At 40.9% G+C, this 25,846-nt stretch overlaps 1 protein-coding gene across 5 annotated transcripts in view; it reads left to right on the forward strand.

Annotated features, from left to right (window-relative positions):
* Positions 1–9,553, forward strand: part of SPATA13 (spermatogenesis associated 13) — a 160,891-nt gene extending 151,338 nt beyond the window's left edge. For all 5 annotated transcript variants that reach the window (XM_074860019.1, XM_074860017.1, XM_074860018.1 and 2 more), the window contains 3 exons: positions 211–583; positions 4,146–4,220; positions 5,459–9,553. In XM_074860019.1, the coding sequence (XP_074716120.1) occupies positions 211–583; positions 4,146–4,220; positions 5,459–5,640 (630 nt within the window). In that variant the 3' untranslated portion in view covers positions 5,641–9,553. The remainder of the gene's footprint in view (positions 1–210; positions 584–4,145; positions 4,221–5,458) is intronic.
* The last annotated feature ends 16,293 nt before the right edge of the window (positions 9,554–25,846 follow it).

Consider the following 25,846-nt stretch of genomic DNA (forward strand, 5'->3'; position numbering starts at 1 on the left):
TTATGCAGAAATAAAGTAGAGCAGAACCACATTAATTGAGTTTGCCTGTATGAGATTATCTACATGCTATGACATTTTCAAATCTAATAACAAAAATGCAAAAAAAAAGAATTAACTTAAGACTTGATTATAAAATGAGACTGTTTAGTCACACAGCAAGATCTTAAAATATTATTTACTTACTGCATACATATATATATATCTTCTTAGGGACCAGATGTGTTAGCAAGAAGCTCAGAACTAATCCACTCAGGAGAACTGACCAAAATATCGAAGCAAGGCAAAAGCCAGCAGAGGACTTTCTTCCTTTTTGACCATCAGCTTGTGTTCTGTAAGAAGGACTTACTGAGAAGGGACATCTTGTATTATAAGGATCGTATTGACATGGATGAGATGGAAATTGTGGACACTGAAGATGGCAGAGACAAAGACTTCAACATTAATGTCAAGAATGCCTTTAAGATAATAAACAGAGCAACAGAAGAGATTCATTTATTCTGTGCAAAAAAACAGGAGGATAAAAAGAGATGGATGGAAGCGTGTGAAAGTGAAAGGAGAAGAGTTCAGGAAGACAAGGAAATGGGTGAGTGGAAGGATTTCCTCTCTAACAGGTGGTAAAAACAAAGGGGGATATTCTTGCTTTTACACCACTTTATGCTTTGTGCAGATGTGCACTCTGCCTTCTGGGACTGGTGTCTCTTTCTTACCTGACATGACCTTTGGCTGTGTAAGAGAAACCTATTGAGGTGTTCAGCCTAACCTTGAGTGAGCAGGGAAAAAGGTAGCAAATCCTAGGATCAGCTTTAGACCCACAGCCTGTGGGACACTCTAAGGACAGTGTCTTCTGTGTGAATGTACATTTAGAATTGTTACTTAAATTTTTTTATTGCATAGTTTCATGCTTCCTTTAAGATCAGTGACAAAAGCTCCAGCAAAATTTCATTGGCAAAACATACACAAAGAAGACAGCAACAGTAACAAGAAAAATAAAACTCTCTTAAATGTTCCTAAAGAAGTAATGAAAATATTAGTGCATTTGTGTGTGTTGACTGCATGAGAACTTCGCCTTTTTATAACACTCTTCAGGCTTAGGCTTTGGATGACAGCAGGTTAAAATTGGAAGTGCAGTGAAGTGGATGATATAACTCAGAAATTATTAAAATGCCAAATCTCATATTGCATGTTCACTTAAAACACCTAGACAGAAGAATAGGAAGACAGGAATAACCCTTAGATTACAAATGTAAGCCTTTTGATCTTAGTGGCTTTCTCTTGATTGATCTGTTTTAAGTATGACAAAAATATGGCCTCCTCCATATGTATGGTAGATAGTCCATAAGCTGAAGAAAATACTTTCAAGTTTACGAGTTCACACTCTGTAACAGTTTTAACTCTTCCCCATTGCACCAACTTGCAATTAACCCCAATTATCTCAAGTCCAGAGTAGACAATGAAGCAGCCACAGCTAAACTTTTCAAAACCAACTCTTGTCCTGTGCTGAACATCATGGTGTGACATTATGATCATGTTGAGCACCACACTGATGGCTTTCACAAGTTACTCTGTGTAGAGCTTGTTCAGTCACCTTGAGCTCATGGGGATGGGTGGTGGCTGCTTTTCTAATTCACCCAAGCAGAACTCTAAAATAAAGTGGATATTGCAAAAGGGTGAAGGTGATCAGAAAGTAATAAAGCAGTGCAGAGGATCTAATGATGAGTGTCCAAACAATCACTCTTAGAACAAAGTTGCAGAAAGCCTCCACTCCACCATGCAGTGAGAACAGTAGCACAGTCTATGGAAGGACAATATAGAATAAATCACAGCTTCTGCACTTTTTGAGCAGGACTGAGCAAAAGAAGATAAAATGTGAACATTTTCCATTCCCATCGTTTCTGAGGAGCGTTCCTGAGCTCTTCAAATCTGTATCTACACCTCCTCCTGCAGCGGTAGCTTTATGGAGCAGCAGGAGAATATGTTGAGTGGGCTAAATGCTGTATGTCAGGATGCTTCTGAGGCTTACACTAGTGCTTGCCCTGGGCAGCAGCTGGTCTGTCTTGTGCAGGCAGTGAGGTTTACCATTTCTTTGAAGTGACACTGCTGCAGAAATCCCTGAGCATAAGGCAACTGCAAAGGTGTAGCAGCTACAGCCCTAAATGTCATTATTTATTCTACTGGGACCTCATGAAAATCAACATATGATATTCAAAAGGGTAGCCATTCAACAGTGGTGGCAGTGGCAGCGAAGAGATTTATCATTACAGCACTAACCCTTATTTAGGGCTGGGTCACAAATTCCCATGGTGCTGAGTGCAGGGATTGCAAGGGAGGGTCCATCATGCTTGCTGCTTTTCAGGTACTGTGCAATATAGTGAAGAAGATTCAGTATAACGAGAAACTGTATTTTTAATAATGTCACATAGGCACATGCAGTCTTTTCTGCCCATGTAACATCCAGCCCTCCAGAAACTTGCTTTTCAAATGTTGTAACTCATTATTCCGATGTACCTGTTCTGGCACAGGTATCGTGAACTAGAGGAAAGGTAGTTGAATTGTAATAGCTCATGTTCATCTGGTCTTGTGAGTCACAGTGGCTTGGATGTTTTCTCCATTACCCAGAAGACTGCTTCTTTTCTAAAATTTCACTTTTGTGGCATAATTGAACATTTCCTTTAGCCAAAACCAGTGGAAAGGCGCCAGTATTCTCAACCTCAGGTTTAAATTTATCTTGTTGATTTTGTAAGCTATCTTGCTGGACTTCACACAAAGCCTCTAATCTAACCACTCAGAGAACAAATACATAGTCTTCCAATTCAGAACTGCAAATGGCATTTTACTTCTATTTTCAAAGACACTTTGGTGTGAGTCACTGTCTCCCAAACCATACCTAGCTTTTCTTAGCTTATATGAATATATGGGAAGAAGAGGCCACAGCCAGAAACTCATTCTCCAAACCACTAATAGTAACCCTAAGAAAGTGGTCTGATCTCTGTTGATGAAATTGCTTTCTTTTTTTTTAAATCTGTTTCCTTGTTTCTATAAAGGAAAAAAACCCTGCAGAATAAAATAAACTGCTACCCCAAAATTATGGCTAACTGCTGTTGTATTGTAGTTAATAGGTTGATTTGTAATAACTTCTAGTTGCTACATAGTTATAACTTTAGTTCAGGCTAAAAAAGTAAAGGGAATTTTAAAAGTATAGAGAAGTGCAGGAAGATGCAAAGTGGAACCAAACCAGACACTTCATTCTGACTTTGAATCACAACTTCTGTGCTCTTTATGTGCATATGAGTGAAATGAGTGACAGCATTTGCACCCTCTTTTCTCCTGGTGCAAATGTAACATATCTATGTATGATGTCAACTGTGTTGTACACAGGGAGAGGAAACTGGAGTGCCTGTACACGGGCTCCACATGACACCAGTCACTGGTGTCACTGTTCATAGCAGATGTCGGGCATCTCTGTACTCAGCACAGATCAGTCATACACCTGTCACGTGACAGTAAATAGCACAGGGTTGACCACATACTATAGCATCATGTAAGTCATACAAGTATGCAAACAAGTACATGAGAAACCGGAGTGAGTGATCCAGTCCCAGTCTGATGCAGCCACAACCACATCACAGGCTGCTTCAGTGCCTGGCAGATTATGTGATAGTGTCTCCTCTCAGTGGAGAGAAAGATACCCAAATTTATACTCCTGCAGTACCAGTGACTTCAATTTGTTACCCCAAGTTAGCTCAGAGTGAGTGAAAAAAGAAACAGATTCTGCATTTGTGATCTATTACTTGCTGGCGTTTAGCTTTCAGAAGTGTTAATTTACACTTTTTTTTTTCATCTCTTGTTATCTGGACTTATTTATAAAAAGAACTTCTTGTGTGGTTAGTTCCCCAGTGATTGCCATTTGCAAGAACTGGAAAGCAGCTTTTCCCAGTAATCTACAGGCAAATTAATGTTCATATTGTTATCCCAGTGAAAAATTAAATTTATATGACAAAGTAAAACATACTTCTAAAAAGTTCCGGTATATTGCTATTAAGATTTACTAAAAATGGTTTAAAATATAGTTTACTTATTAATTTCATGTAATCAGGGATTACATACAGCATTTTTATACCAGTGCCCTAATTTACACTTTGACATAGGAATGGAAATCTCAGAAAACCAGAAGAAACAAGCCATGCAGAACGCTCGTAAGTCAAGGCATGGAAAAATTAAAGGTGGGTGTTCAGAATTGCTTTACATCCTTCCTGTGTTCCAGTGTTCTTTATGTTAGGAAATAGCACAGTCTGACTATGGTTGAGTTCTTCAGTCTTTTAAAAAATTTTCATGGTTTACATGGAGTTCAAAAAATTTCCATTAACCTGTATTTTAATATCAAATTTCAATGCCTTTGTAAACTGTCTACTAAATCAGCTCCCCAGTCTCCTTCAGACAGGCAAGTCAGTATTCTCTTTATTAGAGAAGAAACTCAAGAGATAAGACAGTTTATTTAAGAATGTAAGAAAGTGCATGCAGAGATTAAATTAGAAATGAGGGTTATTGATTCCCTCCTTTGCTTTTACTCAAACAGCATCTTCTTCTTTAGCAATTCTGTGCTTTGTTTAAAATATTCTGAAGTTCTTTTTGCAAGCCACGTGTTGCTGTATTTATGATAACACACTCAAAATGGCTTCCTTCTGTCCTAGACTAGAAGGAAGGATGGACTAGAAATGTGTTTCTCTGGAAACAGCTTTTTTATTCCTATTGTGATTTTGTCCTTTTCCATCTTGAAGTCAAATTTGGGTAAATCTCTATATTGTGTTGCAAGAATAAATTGAGCAAGTGGGACCAGATCAAGTCTGAATTTAGGAGTGAAGGAGTTGATGTTAGCTAGTCCTCTGGTCCCTAGGATTAATATTATTAAAGCATTTTCTCTTTATCAATTACCAGATACCTATAAAACCTGTCCAGATTTTCAGGGGAGTGGCTGAAAATTGTGATCAGGAGATTCTGTTCAGAACGCACAAAGGTCGAAGTCTGAGAACATTAACCTGGAAAAATATTTTCCAAATTGAAGAAATAACATTTTTATTGGTAGCAATATTTTATCCAGCCTTATTCTGAGAATTGACTAAAATATGAGTATCTACTGTCTTAAGTCATTTCTTTGAAATACCAGAATTTACTTGTGCAAACAATATAGCCAGGCTGTGTGAATCTGCTGCTTATTTTTTGTAATTCTGTAATGTTATTTTTACTGGTATTATTCTCTTCTGAAGCCAAATCAATGCATCAGTTAAGAAGTCTGACATCAGAAAAGGTAACCTTTAGTAGTGCTTCCATTCAAGATCATGGCAAAATTCATACTGGCTTTACTGACCATTGAATTTGTCCCATGGTCCTGTGCTTAAATTTTCCCAATATTGGTTGCTCTGCGAGCTGACTCATACGCTTTCTTAAACTGTTCCTTTTGCAGGTGTAAGCTATAACGGGTGTCCTGTGCCTCCTCCACACCAAAGCCTGCATCCTATTCATCAGCGCCACATCACTGTGCCTACCAGTATCCCGCAGCAGCAGGTTTTTGCCCTGGCAGAACCCAAGCGGAAGCCATCCCTCTTCTGGCATACCTTCAACAAACTCACCCCCTTTAAAAAGTGAGAGGCCAAGGACCTGGGAAAGGGCATCAGCACAGAGGGAGTCTTACTCCAGAGAAGGACCTTGGAGACATGGTTAAGCTTATTTGAGCCCAGTGAATCTCCAGTTTTGGAAGGAAAACCTTGGGCTCCCTTGAGCCAGAAATACAACCTCTGTCTAGTAGAAGAATGAAGTTGCTCAAGACTGCTCTGAAGTCAATGTTGCCAAGTGTGAGCATTGCTGATGAAGAGCAGTCTTCTTCCCTTCTGACAAACACTTGCTGTTACTCTGAAGCAGCAGTATTTGATCTCTGTTTCTTAGTTGTGTTGAAGTAGTGATGGAATCATGCAGGTCATTGTAACATTTCATTTTGCTTAACCTTATATTGATGGCCAAATTTAAGATAGGGAGGAATTTTCCCTAGGGGTATATCAGCAAAGAATCTTAGGAGAGTTTTCTCCTTCGTTTTGGAGCACTGAGCAGAGACCACCCATTAAAATCAGGTGGAGACATCCCATGTGATTAACCAGCTGTTGCAGAATTTAGTGGATCCTAATCCTTCCTGTCTTTTTCTATTAAATTGCCAAATGGCAGGAGAACGTCCCACAAGGCCTTACTGTATTCCAGATTGGAACAGGGAAATTTTATTCTGTCATATAGAAACATGAACAGAGTGTGAATGGACTATAAAGATATGTGCATTTATTGCACACAAGTGGGAACAGGAAGAGCCCAGGGCATCTCAGATTGATTACTTTCTGTCACAGCAATATACTGCATGCATGTATGCTCTTCCGTATAGGGCTTTTATATCACTTTTTGTGCACTTCTTTGCCTGGGAGATGCTTCTTTATATTTCCAGTATGCTTATTTCTCTGTGTAAAAAGTATTTTTTTATTTTCTAATGGAGATAATGTGAATGTACAAAGTCAGAGTTAAGACAGTATGTGCTGACTGCTGGCTACATTACATAGTTCTCAGGCTTTGTATTCATATAGCTTGACTTAGAAAATGGATGAATGGTAATGTAAATATATTGAAATGGTCTGGATCCATGCTTCTTATACATGGGTCAATTGACAATGGGTTTTGACCAATTATTTCTTCACAAAGAAAGAGACATCCTTGCTGGAAGGTACAGAGAAATTGTGGGACCAGAGATGGATTTTTGTCTCGGAGTCGTCAGTCTGTATTGTAAGGAGAAGAACCTGACTTGATTAAAGTCAGCTCTGGCCAGCATATGCAGTATGTGATTTGCATTGCCATGATTTGCCTATGACATGAAGTTGATTTGGGAGAATAACTTTTAAAAAGCCACCAGGAAGAAACAGGATCTTGATATTTGCAGCACTGATAATTTCTGCTTGATAGCTCTCATTAAGGATGACAAGACTGCTGGTAATATGGAAGGAAAGAAAGACTCCATGTGTTTCAGAACTGATTTGCTATGAATGTCTTTACAATATTTTATCCTATGCTGCTGATAAGGGGCATTATCTGATGATAAGGATAGATCCAACGATATTTGAAAATGTACACAGTCAGCTTTGTCATGAATCTGTAATATATGAAGAACAAACAAGGGGCTAGAGGCCAGGCATCTTAACAATGTAAAAAAGCCTTATTTTAAACATGTATTTGTTCCTACTACTATTGTTACCTCCATATTTTTATTTATCATCAGTGTTGTGAAGCCCACTAGTCGCTAGATTTTGTGATTTGATAACTTTGTGGCAACTTCTGCAAAGCCCAGGTTTGTAGTTTTCATTTTAAATGACATCTTTTGACAACTGTACATTTCAAATGCCTTGTGTATATAGCTCAGCAATAATGCAGAGTCTGGTGATGCTCAGCTGAACTGTTCACTGCATAGTGAACTTCATTGCTTGTGCTTTCCCATAGCGATGGAAGATGACCTGAAACACTTAAGAACTGGAAATATGCACTGACATATTCAACGATCCAGCTTAAAGAAAATGCACGGGAAAGTCAATGAAAAAAGATGGCTGGGTTATATTTTTCTTTTGATGTTTAAAACAAGCCATTTTGGTTCAGATTTTTTAAAAAGATAATTCTAAATGCTCAATTTAAACACAAGGAGCAGGCTTCCAAATGCAGGCGTGGATGCGTGCCCTTCACCTTAATAAGTAACCCTTTTGTGTTTCTTACATACCCATTTTTGTGGGTATTTACCATGTTTAGGCCTGCAAACCAAAGTGATGCACGTTTTGTGGAAGTGGAGATGATGTTTTTCATAATCAGATTTTGAAAGTCTTGTTCTAGATGCAAAAAAAGTGTCTGAAGTTGCTCACCTGGAAACTTTCCCAGCTGGACCTGAAGACCTGAGATCCACACTTGCATACATATGTGTCTTTGCTAAAACCTACTTCCTTCCAGGGCTTGGTTCTGTGGAGTGCTGGAAAAAAAAAAGGAGGTTTTGGAATGTATCGTCTGACATGTCAGTGCCCATGAAGGCTCATCCCATGTAGTAGTGCTGGTGCCTTAGCCCTAAAAATGAACAGAAATGTTTGCATATGGTTTTGGATGTGGCAGTTTTTTTCGCAAGAAGTGAATTTTAGAGAGATAAAAAGCAAACGTTTCATGGTGCAGATTACTCAGGACAGTTTAACGTACAATACTCTACATATAGACGTGGTTGTTTTATAATATTCTGTGTGTCTTTCTTTGCAGTCTGACCTTGCAACAGATTAAGATAAAATATAGCAAGAGAGGCCAGATCTAGACTACACCATAATATTTTAAACTAGTTAAATGAAAACACACAATTACGTTATCCAACAGTTAAGACAAATACTTACTTGGGGTTCAGCCTCACTTTAGAGTCTACGAAAAAGAGTTGCAACTGAAATGTAAAAGTTTGTGTTCTAAATATAAAACTCTTGCCCTGATCCTCCTTCTGATGACAAAACTTATATGTGATCAGAAAGGTGTTACAGCACATCTGTTCTTTTCCTCTAATTTTTGCATGCTTTAAGTTACTATAACTATAAAAAGTTCTAGGGCAACCACTAAGCACATTTGTGCCTCGTTTAGATAAAGCACAGCCAGAGACTTCCCGATGGCCTGCTGAGCAGATAACCTCAGACTTTATGCATGAGATGCAGTAAAATATAATTGTCCTCAAATGTGTTCCCACTGAGTTAGGAAAATGCCAAACCATAATTGCATCTAACTCAGAGCATTTGATGTATAAAATAATAAGATTGTTTTACAAGTGGCTCTTGCCATGCTGAATTTCACATTGAGTTTTAGTGGTCAGTGTAATAACGGAGTTCAAAGACAGACTACTCAAATGTTCCACGTTTTAGTTGTCTTTTGAAAATAATTATAACGGAGTTTTGGAGCCAAAGGTCTTTAGCCATAACTAACACAGTACCTTTCTTTGACTGCCTTTCTGCTTTTTTTCTATATGTGTGGCATTTGTAGGAGATGCCTTCTGAGCGATCTCTAATTTAAAACTATTTGTTGTAAATATTAGGGATGACTTGCATATGTATTTTATTTTGACAAGCGTTTTGTAACATTTTATCTTACGTACTTTGCTGTGTGCATCTTGCAATCTGTGTGCTGTTACACATGTTGTAAATGAAGTGTCCTGGCTACAGAGCAGATGAATTGGCTGTTGACGGCTGAAGTACAATGTATAGGACTGCAGTAGCTTGATGTGCATTTGTTCTTAAGTAATTGCATTACAAGGTTTATTTACTCTTGGAACATTGTTTGTCAAATGAATATTTTCTGGAAATAAGTACAAACTTACATTCCTGTTATTTTTCTCTTATTGTACATGTTTGAATTATGTACAAAGCTGAAGTTCCTCAGCTATGTCTTATAAAACTTCATTGTGCAGTTCTAAAATTGTTGTGCTTTTTAAATTGTCTACAAAATATCCTCTGTGGTGCAAAAATGTATCAACTGTCGTATTTATTGTTTTAAAGCAAAAGGCATCACACCCTCCTCTTTTGGTTTTCCAGTAACAGCTACAGTACTTCCCAGCACAAGTTCATTTTAACAACTACTAAACCTGATTCTGGGATTGAAGTCCTCATTGTTCAGGCAAAACCCATCCTTGTTACTGTCCCAGCCATATGCATCTGTGATCACTGTGCTTTACCTTGTCCTGGCAGACAGCTCCCACAGTACCCCTTGGAAGTAAATGCAAATGCAGCTTCTGTATTAATAAAGCTCCTGCTAACAGAGGATGGTGACTTAAGTACTGTAGTTTAGGTAAGGAGGATTAAATTTTATTTTCTTTGTAACAAAAGCAAAACCTTTTGAAAGGGTTCACCCAAAAGGCATGTTCTGTAAATGTGTGTGAACAGGCTTACCTGCCTGCTTGGTAGAGCAATAGGCAGTGCTGCTGGAGATCCCACTTACTGCTCTGATTCAGGGAAGATTTTAATTTCTTATTTTTCTGACAGAGCAGGGCACCACATCTGAAAGGCATTCCTTGTGTCCTTCCTGCTCAAGACTGCGTCAAAAATTGTGTTTTGCTGAGACACTTTAGAACATGCTTTGCTGAGATCTTTTCATCAAAAATGCTTTGGCAAGTTCAAATGCTGCCAGAATAGTTGGGTTTTCTAGCGCTTTTCCCCTTCTTCCAATGTCCAAGCTCTTATCTCTGTTTCTTGGTTTACCTCAAATCTGAGTTTCCCAGGCCTCCCAAGAGCTGCTGCTGCAGCGGGATGTGTGCCAAGCACTCCAATATCAAAGTGAAAAGCACAGTCTGAATGCTTAGTGAGGTAGATCAGATGACTGAAAAACATACCTTGAGCAAATACAGGAGTAGGACGTTGTGATCAATATAGGCTTTCTAAGGAGCTTGCAATTCATCTGGCCATGGTGAGCTCATTCGTGCATTTTATTTCATGCTCCGGCAGTCAGGCTGAATCCTGTAGATCGTTTCATACCGTCAGCTTTTAAGTTCTTCAAGATCTGTTCTGTCAGGTGGAGCTTTTAGTTCGTGCAGAAATAGCACTGCTTGTCTTGGTTTTTTTTGATTTTTTTTTTTTTTAGAGACTACATGATGATTTGTGCTTGGTAACACAGACAAGGTTTTGGGCCTTTTTATGTTACAGTACCAAAGGAGAAATGAGGAAGTCGGCAATGGAAAACTGCATTTAGCCTGTAAGGAAAGCACACAAATATTTAGTGTGTTTCTGAATATTTTTCAAAATTCAGTTATTCTAACTAGCTAGAGAACATGTAATTGTGAGAATGTGTCAAAACTGTATAAACTGTCAGTACAACATGGGGGGTTTTTTTAATCTTAGGACTGTGTTACATTTAGTTCACTGTAGTCAGAACTGAATTCTGGTTGTCCAGGTGAGTACCTAGAGCTGAGAACTCACATACTGCTACTATTAGGTATTTAGGCTCTGGTTTCAAAAAAAGATTGTGTGTGTGTGTGAGTGTAAGTTTGTATACGTATATAGTTGCACACACGTGATTCACTGGATACACACACCTACCTTTTATAGAGTCCATATGGCAGCCCCAGATAATGTCTGCTGGCACTTACAGCAGGTTGCAGCAGACAAGTGATCCACACCCATCACATCTTCCCTCTATGTTACATCTTATATGTCTGTTGTGCATCTTGGGGTGGAGGGGTGGGACACACAGTACCTGGGCAAGGTTTCACCCAAGTCATTTTAATGTTTTAAGCAGAGTGGGCCCTCAGCAATGATGGACAAACCACTCTGCAGACAAGTGAAGGTTGGAAGGTGCCCCCATCACTGGAGTCTGGTGTCAGCAAAGTGCAGAAGGGCAAAGCTGAGAGGGCAGAGGTTAGCGAGCAAGGAGTACCACTGCCCTACAAGGGCTGAGTTTCACTCAGAAAAGAAACACAAGATGATGTAGGATTTATCAGCTGTTTGTCCTAGTGATTTCTGGAAAGCTGAAACAGCTTCAGGAGGAAGGAGGAGCTCCAGGTGCTACTGAGGGACTACGCTGGCAGAACCAGACATGCCAAATTCCTCCTTGTTTCTGGCGCATAGGAACTAAAAAGGCAGAAGGCCCAATATATACACCAAAGTGAACTGTCAGTAGGCAGATTCACTAGACACAGTTAACCTTGGCCTCTGCCTATGAGTGTACCCCAGACTTTGGACATACCGACTCATGAAGGACTGAAAAATTGTCTAGAAGGTGCTCTGCTGATAAGGTTAGGTATATCTTCTTTTATTAACCATCCAGCTCATGGTCATTACTGCCATATTCAGCTCCTAACAAAGGTAATTAGCACAGCAAGCAATCTAAAAAAACCCTGCATCTCCTGCCATTCCCATGCAACATCTTTTAAGAGCAAATGATGAACATTTGCTCCTGTCTAATTATTTCCAAGGCATTCTGTGATGAGACAAGGCAGACTAGAAAGCAGCTGATGGTAATGTTTATCTTTAAGGCCATTCCCACATCAGTTTTCTTGGTTCTCTGCTAAAAAAGCATCAAACCAGACTAACTGCAGAGTCCATCAAGGTGGATGTAACTAATGAATTATGTCATTCTCACCTCAGGATTGGGATAGACAGACTGTGACTGTTGTCATTGTAAACTTCACAGAGTCTTTTGGGTCAGTGTAAGGGTCCTGCTCTGGGAGGCCCTGCTGCTGCCGATGCCATGTCCCCAGGAGTCCCTGCTGCCCCCAGTGCTGTCCCCACAGAGCCACCCGCTCTCCCAGCGCCATGCAGCCAGGAAGCTTTGTCAATAAATCCAGGTTTTCTGCATGGCTGGACAGATCACTGAACGCACAGCACTAAGCTGGCAGGGTGGGCTATTTTTTAATGACTCAAACTTTTGAAGTGTGAGAGAAGACTGAAGCTAAGAACCTTAGAAAATTTCAGATGGTGCCTCATGGGTAAAGAGAAAAGGATTGTCTGTCATGACTCTCATTTCTTCTTGATTAGCACAGCAGCGAGGCTAATGTGGCTACAGAAGTTCATTCAAGTACAGCGGCTAATTGCTGCACATTGTCCTTCCTTTTCCTCAGAGCATGGTGGTAGATACAATGTCCCAGATACAAACCAGGGAGCCATTAAGCTTGCAATATTTTCTTATTACCACAGGGCGGTGGTGAAGACCTTTGTGAAAACTATTCATTGCTCAGCTGTGTTGAGGATACCTTCTTTGATAGGCAGACCACACGTCATTTCTTTGCAGTGTGGGAACCCCCTCAGACACAGTGTTTTCAGTCACTTGCACCAACAGGGGTGAATTAAGGCCACTTCCTATAACACATTAACTCCTGTTACTATTGGTTTTATCCTTCAGTGTTCATGATCAGCATTTAAGGAGTTGATATGCTCAGTTGCTTTATTTCCACTAGTCCTTAGACAGCAGCAGGTTCAGTAGTTTTAGGAAGACACAGTTAAGTATGAAGTTATGGCTTCTTCAAATTTAGTTACCAAAAATATATATTTTAGTAGCACAGTAGCTTTGACTGATGCTTGAATGGCTAGATGGGGAGCCTGCTACTTAAATGTGAAAAGCTCTCTTTGTCATTCCATTTATTTACTTTATTTCAACTCTGTTACTTCTTTTCCATAATCACCTAATATTTGTAATGCTACATTCACAGCATTGTTAATTTCTATGTATTTTTGTCCCTAATTACATTGTAAATTGCTTGATACAGAAACTAACTTTATTACATGTTTTTGCAGCGCCATAATGGTATGAGTCATGCCTTGCATCCCACAAACCAACCAAGCTGTCAAAGATTAACATTTGTGTAATGCATTTGTATAATGGAACTGGCAAATCAAAGCCTTATTAATCTTTTTTAAACAATTTTCTTTCATGTAACAGTGGTAAAAGCCAAAGTACAGAGCACTTCAGCTTAGTATTGGAATAAATAGGAAGATTCCAGTTTAAAACCTCTGTTTTAATTATTGAACAGCTCTCTAAATTAAATCACTGACCTTTGAGAATTTAGTGACCAACCAAGTGCTTGTCCTCAAGGCACATATTTGCCGCGTGCATTCCTTTACATGAAGCTCTTATACTCTGGTTAAAGATGCCCAAGATCACTGCAAGTACAAAGTGAATGAGGTAAGACCAAAGATACGTAATGATGGTGGTGGTGGTGCTGCTGCTGTTGATGTTGTCAGCTTGTGGAGAGGAGTGCATATATGAGGACCGAACTGTCTATTCCTTAGGCAAGAATGGGGTTTTCTGTCAGTGGATAAGAACTGTCAGACTTCTCCATGGGGTGCATCATTTCCTAACAGTGTCATGCAGAGCACTTCTTCCTTTTGAACTCCTCTGGAGTCCTTTGACTAAGGCAGCAAATGTTTACATAGCTCAGAAGTAGCAAATGTTTAATCTATTTTCAGATTTCTTTAGTGCCAACCATCATCAGCAGCAGACAAAGCGGGATTTTGCTGGTGGGTGATCAAACATCTCTCTGTACACCATTGGCAAAGGCACTGTAAATCACGTTTCCAGTAACTGTGGCAAAATGGGGAACTTTTCCGAAGACAAAATAAATAGATTAAGGAACATGTCCCAAAATTAAGGTCTTCCTCTATAAATTAAGTTAAAAAAATATTTAGATCGAATACTGCTAACAGGGTGTAATTATTCTTATTGAGAACATAACTAGTGTCTCTCTACATGGTATTTGTGTGCATTGTTTCATAAGACTGAGAAATGGTGGTGAAGAAATTAAACAGAAGACATAATTTTTTTAGTGAATGCTAGTTAATATTTCAGAAGGACTACTGATCTTAGTATTAAGTTCTCATTAATGAAACAACTAATTCAAAAACCAATTATGTAAAATTTACTCATTCTGACTATCCCCTTTACCTGTGTAAGTACTTAACCTATATAGCCCAAGCTTCTGTGCATTAGATATTTATGAATAATAATTCCAAATAAAATGGGCATTAATTTTGTTGCTATTTGATTTTTGGTTCTCAGTCTAATCGCTTCCCATTAATTGCTTTTACACTCACTTAAACCAGTTGTGTCCAGAATTAAGTATCAATGTATTTCAGCGGGCCTATATTAAAAGACATACAGGAGGGACACTCTAATGAAAGGATAAATATAAGCTGGACTTTAAGTAGAACAGTTACATGAAGGGGGAGAACCAGACTAAAGACTTGTTTTTGCCAAAAAACTCTCTTACTTGACCCCTCACATCTTTGAGCTCATCTTACTCTGCTCCAGCTCTGACCCCCTCTGAGGTCATTCAACTTATTAACCCAGTAGACGACTAACTCCAATGAAAAAAAAAAAAAAAGAGAAAAAGATGATTGCTTTGTGGTGAATTAGGGGGTTGAATTACCCTAGTTCACCTCCTGTGGCACCAGAGCCAGCTCCTGGGAGATGAGAGATACAACTGTGCAGTCATGAGTAGGTGCAGGAAGAAATGTGGATGGAAAAGTGGGCATTAAGAACTCTGCTGCTTCTTGGTTATGAGCTGTTTGACTGGCTCAATTATATTATTTTTCCCTTAAGAAGCTATTAGATAGATGCTGGGTTATTAGTGTCCAACACTGATAAAAGGTTGGAGATCAGAGAGAAGAGTTTCCTTACAGACCTCAAATGCATAAGGTGACATTTGGTAGGAAGTGTTTGAAACAGGAAAGAGGAAGCTGGAAGATGTAGACAGGCTTCTGCGTGGTTCTGAAAGGCAGCAGTAGCCATGAAATAGGTCCTCTTTGGGCACTGTTCTGGCTAGAGGAGTTTACGAAGAGATTTCTGAACAAGGAGAATGCCCGTATGTTATGTAAGTAAAACTACAGCTCAAAGAAACAGGACATTGTATGAATCCTTGAGTATGAATGCGGGATCACTGGTCCTACCTGAAACACCCCCCTAAAGACTTGAAATTTTGACTGTCCATTTGAACTTAGGGCAGCAACAACATTATTATTAGCACACTTCATTGCAGATTTTCCAGACATTGGGGTTTCATGGTTTTGATTGGAGTAAGACAGGTCACTGGAAGTTCTTCGGCATATAGCTGCTGCAACTGTATATTCCTTGTTGTAATTGCTGGGGATGGGGTGGGGTCAGGGGGGAAGATGATCACTTTGGCCCAAGTTGCCTTTTTATTATGATCTTGAAATTTGGGTTAAGTTCAGCCAAATCCATGAAATCTGGTCTTTGTCAATGCACTCATGGTTTAAATAGAGCAGTGTGAAACTTTGTGGGATGCAATGAGCTGTTGTTTTCTTGTTTGCTGGCTAGATCCTGAGGACATCAAGGATAGCTCTAAACCTCCCCAGAGCTTTTGTGACTTTCCGCTGCTCACCATCTACCCGCATCAAAATTTTCCTTTGCAGAGTCATTTATTTCCACAAGTCATACTGCATAAGAAACTATGAGACAGAACCTGATGCTCCAAATCACAGGGAATTAAGGAATATTTTGAATTGTATAAAGCTGAGTTAATGTTTCAAATGTATAATGGCACTATGGTTGATACTCCCATTAAATTATTATTTGAAATAGCGCTCAGTCTCTAAGACTGTACTTAATGCTATATAGAGACCTATAAATAAAACAAACCAAAACAATAGACATGGTGAAAAACCATTTCCTTTTTTTCCTCCCTCCCCCACCCTGCATCTCCTTCTAAGGTAGACTTGACTTAGGCGGACATACTTTTGCTCTCTTAAATCTTTCAGACAAAATCATATAACCTATCTAAAGAATGAAAAGCTGGATTATACTGCTGGCTATTGTAGTCAGCACAGCAGAAACACAAAGACAGGACGTCTGCACCCAAGGGTATCCTGGCATCCCCGGCAATCCTGGGCACAATGGCATACCTGGTCGTGATGGACGTGACGGTTCAAAAGGCGACAAGGGAGATACAGGTATTATGTTCAGAATAAATGATTTCATGTATCAAATGCAATGCCATTAGTTCCCAAGATTGTCTGTAGTCACTCTGCATTAACAGGATTATTCTGCCTAGCCTTTAGAAAAAATTTCAGACATTTGTCATTTATGTGTTTGAAGAAGGAAATATAAAGAAAGACCTAATAAAGAAAGCAAGAGAGCTGATACTATGGAGAGGTCAGGTCCATGGAATAAAAACAAAAGAAGAAAGACTTTACCTTCTATTTTGGGAACACATCTCTAAGATAGTGGCTATATTTCTGTAAAGCACTTCAAGCCCTGAAAAAAATTCCAACAACTGATACCTTGTTCAGTGTAATAAGAAGTGTGCAGTGGTAAGAAGACTTCTCTTTCTTATCTAAATTTTACATTCGTAGAACTTGTTTCTGTGTGTGCCTACTTGCTGTAACTCAAGAGCCACTAGAGGGAAGTTCAAGAATGGTGACTACTGAAAGACAGGGTAGGATTCATGTCTGTTCTAACAGGCTATAGTAGAGATTTGAGTGTGATATTGAAGACAGAGGTAATCTTCTCAGCATCCTAAAGCTAATAATCCCTGTAGTGCTTTAAACCTCAGGATAACAATGGCCCTTGCATCCATGCTGGAATATCAAGGCCAGGGTTGCACAGGTGGGCAATGTGGACATCTGTGGGTATGTGGACATATAACACTTCATCTGAAGTGACACAGCCCCAGAATGCAAATCACAGAACAAATGCAAATCTACTGCTTCAAATCTGTTCACAAGATTGGGGGGGGGGGGGGGGGGGAACTTTTCCCTAATAGGCTTTATGTTAGGTCAGCTAGCGTGTGGTGTCATGCAGGTGGCATTATGGCTTAATGCATAAACATGTCACAAACACTGTTATTGTGGGCCTGGCTAACTCAGCTGCACAAATCAGTCCAGATCAAACTTGTACTTACTAGATAAACTCAAGTGCTGATCTTAAGGATTGTGAATCACAGGCCTTTTCAGTGGAGTATATAATCTAGTACATAATTCAAACTGAGGTCAATAGTCTAAAAGAAATTTACTTAAAATGTGCTGAAGCGTTTTACTGTGTCTTTCAACCTAGTGAAAATGTCTGCCTTTAACAGACCGAGTTGCTAAGCTAATGAATCACCTGCTCCACCAGAAAAGTACACACCTCTGCATAGAGTGTATGCTGAAGAATCAGTGTGGAAAGTGTGGTTTGATGTGTGGTTCTTTAATGGCTATGCTGGCATAGGCAGGATCCTCTACCAGATCCTTTTCCTACCACTTGACTCTTCTCTCTTATACACCATGACTGTTTGTGTGACTATACAGTAAACTAGATCAGCTGAAAAACAACCAGCACTTATAATTTGGGCAATGAAGAGTTATCACTGCTTATGGCCTGCCCTGGGCCACTGAAAGACAAGTCTACCCACTTATGTACTTACCTCAGTGATTGCTAAAGAGTTATTTTGAACTCTCTTGTTTATAAAATGATTTAGAGTTCTCTGTCAAGCAACCACTGGCATGCTCCTTCTGCTTTCAGTGCCCTACCTTGGCTAAAACCAAAACTTTTTAAAATCCAGAAACAAACAAACAAAAAAATCCATTAGCTTCTTAATAGGCATATACAATTAACTGCCTTCTTTTTCTATATGCAGGGGTCCAGGAAAGTCTGAAAAATGTAAAATCTAGAGCTTATTTCTTCTCATTTCTTATAAAGGTCCTCACTTTACTCCAGTGAGTTATCACATATCACTGTTTTTTGGTAAAGTCCCCAGCTTTTTTTCCTAAATTAAGTTAATGATGACTGTACTATTCTTTGCTCAAATTGGGGTTACTGTACCATTCTTTATATTGTATGTTTATATTGTACATACATACACCTTTGCAGTTAAATACATGAAACTTAGTTTTGTTCCTTACCAAATCAATGAAATTTCAGCAGATGCTGGACTGTCCAGCAGAAAACTGCTAAAGAAATGTTCTTTGGTCCATATGGCCAGAGAGCTACTCTTGGAATATGGTTACATACAAGCTGCCAACTCTTTTTAATTCTGTTGCATTCTGGATGCAAATGCAGGTATTTGATCACACACCTCCTGGTCACCTGCGATGTTGCTACAAAAATTACTTCTATAACGGCTCTCTTTAGAGCAGTGGAAAGTCCATGTCATGCTAGATACAGGGATCAAGAGTGTGAATGCCTTCCTCAGATCTACAGGCAATATTATTCCACTGTAATGTTTCATTACCATTGGCCAAACCCCTGCAGATGTCTCTTCTTGAGAGTGGAGTTTACCATTGTTTCACTACTAGGCTCCCTGTCCCCGCAGAGCTTCTTGCTGAATGTAGCTTCGTCACTCTTTTCCTGCTGGTATCTTCCATGGATGGAGGCAACAACAGGAGAAGAGGTTTTCACACTGGTCATCCTGACCAGGGTATAGCTCCTCTACATGTCTCAATAACCCACCTCTTTATGCCAAGGATTCCCTCTATCTCAAAAAAGCACTGTCCTCAAGCAGTTTCTGAGCTCGCTGTCAGTCTCTCCATAAGATTAAAGTACCAGCAGTGGCACCCACTAAAGCTCAGGAATAAGACTACTCTTTACATTACTGTTTATCCAGGCTTGAAGAGGAAGGATTAGAGAAGGATTCATCCCAAGTTTTCTGGTAATTTAATTGTTTAATGAAAATCCGTTTTTTTCTTCCGTACTAGGTGAAGCAGGACTTCCTGGCAGTCCAGGACAAGATGGTGTAAATGGAGAGAAAGGTGAACAAGGTCAGAGAAGAAGTGTTTCAATTTATTATTTGTCTGCCAACTGCTGCCCTTGTGTTTGTGAGGACTGGACATGCTATACATTCTTGTTGTAGTGAAAGTACCATAAAGGTTAAAAAAACATTTTCCAGAAGTAGTAGAGTCTGCACACATATGCTGACAATACAAGAGGAATTGGCCACCTCCAATTATCCTGCTGCCTCTGATGCCCTACAACTTGTTCATTCAGTCTGTTATCCTACCTTTACCATCTCTGATCCTTTTGTCAGCTGTTGGGGAAGATGCCACATCTGCAGCTACCTCAGGAAAGTGAGGCTCCTGTAGCTATGTATGCAACTTCAAGGAAAGGGACTTTTAAAAGAAATTGTAGAAGACACAAGTTATACACCTAAAAATACAGTAGATCCTGTATACTTCACCTGTGCAGCCAACCTATGCATACGCAGCATGTCTCCTGTGTCAGATGGATGTACATGCGCAGAGTGACTCATGCATAAAAGTGGGGAGTCAGCCATTGTGCAAGTGGCATCACATCATTCTGCACAAATTTAGTAACTCTGAGTTGCTGGACTTGTGGATCCTTAGAGTAACTGTACACAGACAATGTATATATACAAAAGCACAGAAGCCTGCCAAATACAGTGTCCAGGTTCTCCAAAATCCTGAAGTTGACCCTGAGAAATAACATATGGTATATACTATGCCTGGGAGTAATTACAAGGTGCTCTACACCCCTCAGACTTTTCTCCAGTCTATCAGAAACGACCCCAGTCCTGGAAGGAGCGTGAGACATAAAGCCACAAATGTTTAAAATTAACAAAGCTACCTTCTTTTCCTGTGTCCTTGTCATGATGGACCGTGCTGCTTTTCCCAGAGGCTCAACATACAATCCCACCTGTTTTCAGTTCATTGCTGCTGTTAAATACTCTCAGTTGTAAATTGAGAACAGTAAACTGTAAATACAGCATTACTCCTAACATCAAAAGCCAGAGGTTCTTATGCAGAAATTATCAACTTTTTTCCCTGATGGATAGAGCATATGATCATTATGGTACCTTTTGTCTATTAACTGCTAACATAGAATCATAGAATCGTTTAGGTTGGAAAAGACCTTTAAGACCATCAAGTCCAACTGTTAGCCTAGCACTGCCAAGTCCACCACTTAACCATGTCCCTAAGCACCACATCTACAAGTCTTTTAAATACCACCAGGGATGGTGACTCAATCACTTTCCTGGGAAGCCTGTTCTGATGCTTGACAACCATTTTGGTGAAGAAATTTTTCCTAATATCAAGTCTAAACCTCCCCTGGTGCAACTTGAGGCCATTTCCTCTTCTCCTAGCACTTGTTACTTGGGAGCAGAGACTGGCATCCACCTTGCTGCAACCTCCTTTCAAGTAGTTGTAGAGAGAGATAAGGCCTCCCCTGAGCCTCCTATTCTGCAGGCTAAACATAAACAACCCCAGTTCCCTCAGCTGCTCCTCATAAGACTTGTGCTGTAGACCCTTCACCAGCTTCATTGCCCTTCTTTGGACATGCTCCAGCACCTCAATGTCCTTTTTGTAGTGAGGGGCCCAAAACTGAACACAGTAATCGAGGTGCGGCCTCACCAGTGCCGAGTACAGGGGGACAATCACTTTCCTAGACCTGCTGGCCACACTATTTCTGATACAAGCCAGGATGCTATTGGCCTTCTTGGCCACCTGGGCACACTGCTGGCTCATGTTCAGCCGGCTGTCAATCAACATCCCCAGGTCGTTTTCCACCTTTCCAGCCACTCCTTCCCAAGCCTGTAGTGCTGCATAGGGTTGTTGTGACCCAAGTGCAGGACCTGGCACTGAACCTTGTTGAATCTCATACAGTTGGCCTTGGTCCGTTGATCCAGCCTGTCCAGATCCCTCTGTAGAGCCTTCCCACCTTCAAGCAGCTCAACATTCCCACCCAACTTGGTGTCATCTGCAAAACTTACTGAGGGTGCACTTGATTCCCTCATCCAGATCATTGATAAAGATATTAAGCAGAACTGGCCCCAGTACAGAGCCCTGGGGAACCCCACTTGTGACCAGCTGCCAACTGGATTTAACTCCATTCACCACAACTCTTTGGGCCCAGCAATTCAGCCAGTTTTTTACCCAGCAAAGAGTATACTCATCCAAGCAGTCACTTTCTCTAGGAGAATGCCGTGGGAAACGGTGTCAAAGGCTTTACTAAAGTCTGGGTAGACAACATCTACAGCCTTGCCCTCATCCACTAAGTATGTCACCTTGTCACAGAAGGAGATCAGGTTAGTCAAGCAGGACCTGCCTTTCATAAACCCATGCTGACTCAGCCTGATTGCCTGGTTGTCCTGTACGTGCCGCATAATGGCACTCAGGATGATCTGCTCCATAACCTTCCCTGGCAGCGAGGTCAGACTGACAGGCCTGTAGTACCCTGGATCCTCCTTCCTGTCCTTCTTGTAGATGGGCATCACATTTGCTAACTTCCAGTCAACTGGGACCTCCCTGGTTAGCTAGGACTGCTGATAAATGATTGAAAGTGGCTTGGTGAGCACTTCTGCCAGCTCCCTCAGTACCCTTGGGTGGATCCCATCCTGCCCCATAGGCTTGTGTGTGTCTTAAGTGGTGTAGCACGTCGCTAACCACTTCCCCTTGGATTATGGGGGCTTCTTTCTGCTCCCTGTCCCTGTCTTCCAGTTCAGGGAGCTGGGTACCCAGAGAACAACTGGTATTACCATTAAAGACTGAGGCAAAGAAGGCATTAAGTACCTCAGCCTTTTCCTCATTCTTTGTCACTATGTTCCCCCCCACATCCAATAAAGGATGAAGATTCTTCTTAGCCCTCCTTTTGTTGCTAATGTACTTATAGAAACATTTTTTAATGTCTTTTAAGTCAGATTAAGTTCCAGTTGGGCTTTGGCCCTTCTAGTTTTCTCCCTCCATAATCTCATGACATCCTTGTAGTCCTCCTGAGTGGCCTGCCCCTTCTCCCAAGGATCATAAACTCTCCTTTTTTTCCTGAGTTCCAGCCAAAGCTCTCTGTTCAGCCAGGCCAGTTTTCTTTCCTGCCAGCTCATCTTTCAGTACATGGGGGCAGTTTGCTCTTGCACCTTTAAGATTTCCTTCTTGAAGAATGTCCAGCCTTCCTGGACTCCTTTGACTTTCAGGACTGCCTCCCAAGGGACTCTGTAAACCAGTCCCCTAAACAGGCTGAAGTCTGCTCTCTGGAAGTCCAGGGTAGCAGTTCTGCTCACCCTCTCCTTTCTTCTCCAAGAAACTCTATAATTTTGTGATCGCTATGCCCAAGACAGCCTCCCACCATCACATCACCCACAAGTCCTTCTCTGGTTGTGAACAACAGGTCCAGCGGGGCACCTTCTCTAGTTGGCTCACTCACCAGCTGTGTCAGGAAGTTATCTTCCACACACTCCAGGAACCTCTTAGAGTGTTTCCTCTCTGCTGTATTGTATTTCCAGCAGACATCTGGTAAGTTGAGGTCCCCCATGAGAACAAGGGCTAGCAATTGTAAGACTTTTGCAGCTGCTTATAGAATATTTTGTCTGCATCTTCATCCTGGTTGGGTGGTCTATAACAGAATCCAACCACGATATCTTTCTTGTTGGCCTTCCCCCTGATCTCACTCAACCCTGTTGTCACCATCATTAAGCTCCAGACAATCAAAACACTCCATAAAATACAGGGCTACCCCACCACCTCTCCTTCCTTGCCTATCCCTTCTGAAGAGTTTACAGCCATCCATTGCATATTGTAGCTTTCCTGCTGCACAGTGGCTTCCAGCTCCTCCTGTTTGTTGTCCATGCTGTGTGCATTGGTGTAGATGCACTTCAGTAGGACTATTGATCCCGCCTCCTTTTTGGGGGAGAAGCCCTAATTCTTATGTGACCATTCTCAGGTGCTTCCGTGGTTTCTAACACATCAATAATCCTTGTGTCTTTGCTGCTGCATGGATCTCCAACCCCTACCTTCACTGAGACGGCAGACCGAAGGACCTCACTAGCACACCACCCCTCAAATACTGGCATGCCACCCCCAGGCTTATCTCTAGCAAGCCTGGTTTTATCCCTTTCCCCCTTCAAATCTATTTTAAAGATCTTCCAATGAGCCCTGCTAACTCCTGTGCAAAGATCCTTAACATGAGCTTTACATCATGAGACTTTCACCTTCAAACCCTTGTGCACCAATCAGAGGATTTTCAAAGGCTTTGAGCTTCAATTCGAGAGTGAATGAAGGATAAATGGAGCATATGGTAGTGAATAACAAGGACAAAAAGCCTTTAGTTGCACTGCAGTAGCAATCTAAGTAACTCAAGCAAAGTTCTATCACAGAAACACGTGGCAAACAAATTCTAGGTGTTGTCTAAATAGAACCCTCCTCTGACTAAATCGTGAGCCATCTCCCCCATTTTGCATACCAAAGGCCGAGAACAAGTGTCTGGACAGATGCTGCTTGTGCCTGAGAGGATGTGAGCTTTCAGTGCTACCTGTAGACAAATCACACCTTCCTTTCTTTGAGCTTATTCTTGCTGCTCTCAGACAGGGTACCTATTTTTTAACACAATATCAGGTCCTTAAGGTATTATGCTTGTCCTGCACTTACATGTATGAGAAATTGTATGTACAGTGAGCACAGTATATACAGTGTTGACACACACCTACACAGATATGTCTTCATACTGAAACTCGTTGTGCCCCACTAATCCAGTGGAAGATCACAAGATAGTGTCTTTTTCTTTTTTTTTTTTTCATTTAGGAGCCAAAGGGACTGTTGAAGAGAAGGGGAACAAAGGAGATAAAGGAGAAAGAGGACGACCTGGGAAACTGGGACCAAAAGGAATTATAGGGTCAGTGGGTTACAAAGGTCAGAAGGGAGAGCTGGGACTTCAAGGACAAAAGGGGTTAAAAGGAGACATTGGGCCCATAGGTCCAAGAGGGACAAAGGGTGAAACTGGCCACCCTGGAAGAGTTGGTTTCCCAGGGCCAATTGGCCTGACTGGTAATCCAGGTCCTAAAGGTAATACCGGAGATCTGGGGCCACAGGGTAATCCAGGAGTTCAGGGGGAAAGAGGCTTGAAAGGAGACAGAGGAGATAAGGGGAATGTAGGTGCCCCAGCAGTCCTGCCAAGGAGTGCTTTTAGTGTCGGCCTTACAATTGCCACCAAATTTCCTCCCCCGAATCACCCAATCAAGTTTGACAAGGTGCTGTATAATAGTCTAAATGACTACAATGCAGTTACTGGCAAATTCACCTGTAAATACCCTGGTGTTTACTATTTCACCTACCACATCACAGTCTACTCAAGGAACGTCCGAGTAGCTCTAGTTAAAAATGGCATCAAGATGCTGCACACAGTGGACAGGTATCAGAGTGGAGAAGACCAGGCCTCTGGAGCTGCCATCCTGGAGCTACAGGGAGGAGATGAGGTGTGGCTGCAGGCTCATCAAGGAGAGACTTTCAATGGGCTGTTTGCAGATGCTGATGATGATACCACCTTCTCGGGGTTCCTCCTGTTCAGCACCTCTGACCTGCTGGAGCCGCTGCCATCTCCTGCCACATAACTCCATGTTATCCACGAATGCTGTATGTCTGTGTCCTTCAGCCCTCCCTAATAAAGTTGTTATCTCCTGGCCAATTTCTGCTGGAATCAACAGAAACCAGAAATCATCCAGGGAGGTACACTGAGGGCTGAAAGGGAAGATGTAGGACTGCAGGGCAGGTTGGGACCAACTAGGCATCTCCCTAGAAGTTGAGTAAATTGGTTTTTTTACTGAAGTCATCACAGTGGGAAGATGTAGGAAACCAGACCTCATTATGCACAAAACTGCTCACTGCACAACTTACTGTGCTGCAGTTTTCATGACCAGCTGCTAAAACAGAGCTCAAGGCTTCAGAATCAAGTTCAGAAGAGTTTGAATTAAATGCCTTCTTGTCCCACTCACAAGGTACTAGGTGTTTCTTTATTAAACTGTCCTGATCTACTGCTGTCAGCTTTGTTTTTTAAAACTCAAAATAAAAAAACCTCTTAATGTGCATAAACCGTTTTTATGGCTGCAATTGCAGGACAGTTGGTTTCAGGAATAGCTTCTGCACAAGAAGAGGACAGCTCTTAGAAAACTACACATTACTGGTTTGGTGACTTACTGTAGTTATACAGAGGTGCATACACCAGTTCTGAAGGGCAAGTGTTTTAAAATAAAGTCGGATGAAATAGAAGATAAAATTTCAAGTTCTGGAATTATGACATATGGGTCCCTGCCACCTTGTATAAACATTAAGCAGCAGTTACTTCCAAGCCAGTTTATATCTAGGTGGCATGTGTAGATGGGCTTGAAACTTCATTAGTTTGCATCCAACCATTTCAAAATCATTTTTAAACTTGGAATTAGTGTAGTTTGATACCTCCACACTTGTGCTCTGTGGCACAAGTGAGTTTTGTTGCAGTTGGGTGAATCTGACAGCTTTTAAATATGGTTCTTTGCTCTCTGTGTAGCCAAAGATCTGAAATAAGAGTGAAATGGAGTGATAGGCAGAAGTGCGATGTAGATTATCTGATGTGGGCAGGTATTCAATGCAGG

Source organism: Strix uralensis, chromosome 2, assembly GCF_047716275.1.
Source record: "Strix uralensis isolate ZFMK-TIS-50842 chromosome 2, bStrUra1, whole genome shotgun sequence".
In the NCBI taxonomy this organism is placed as follows: Eukaryota; Metazoa; Chordata; class Aves; order Strigiformes; family Strigidae; genus Strix; species Strix uralensis.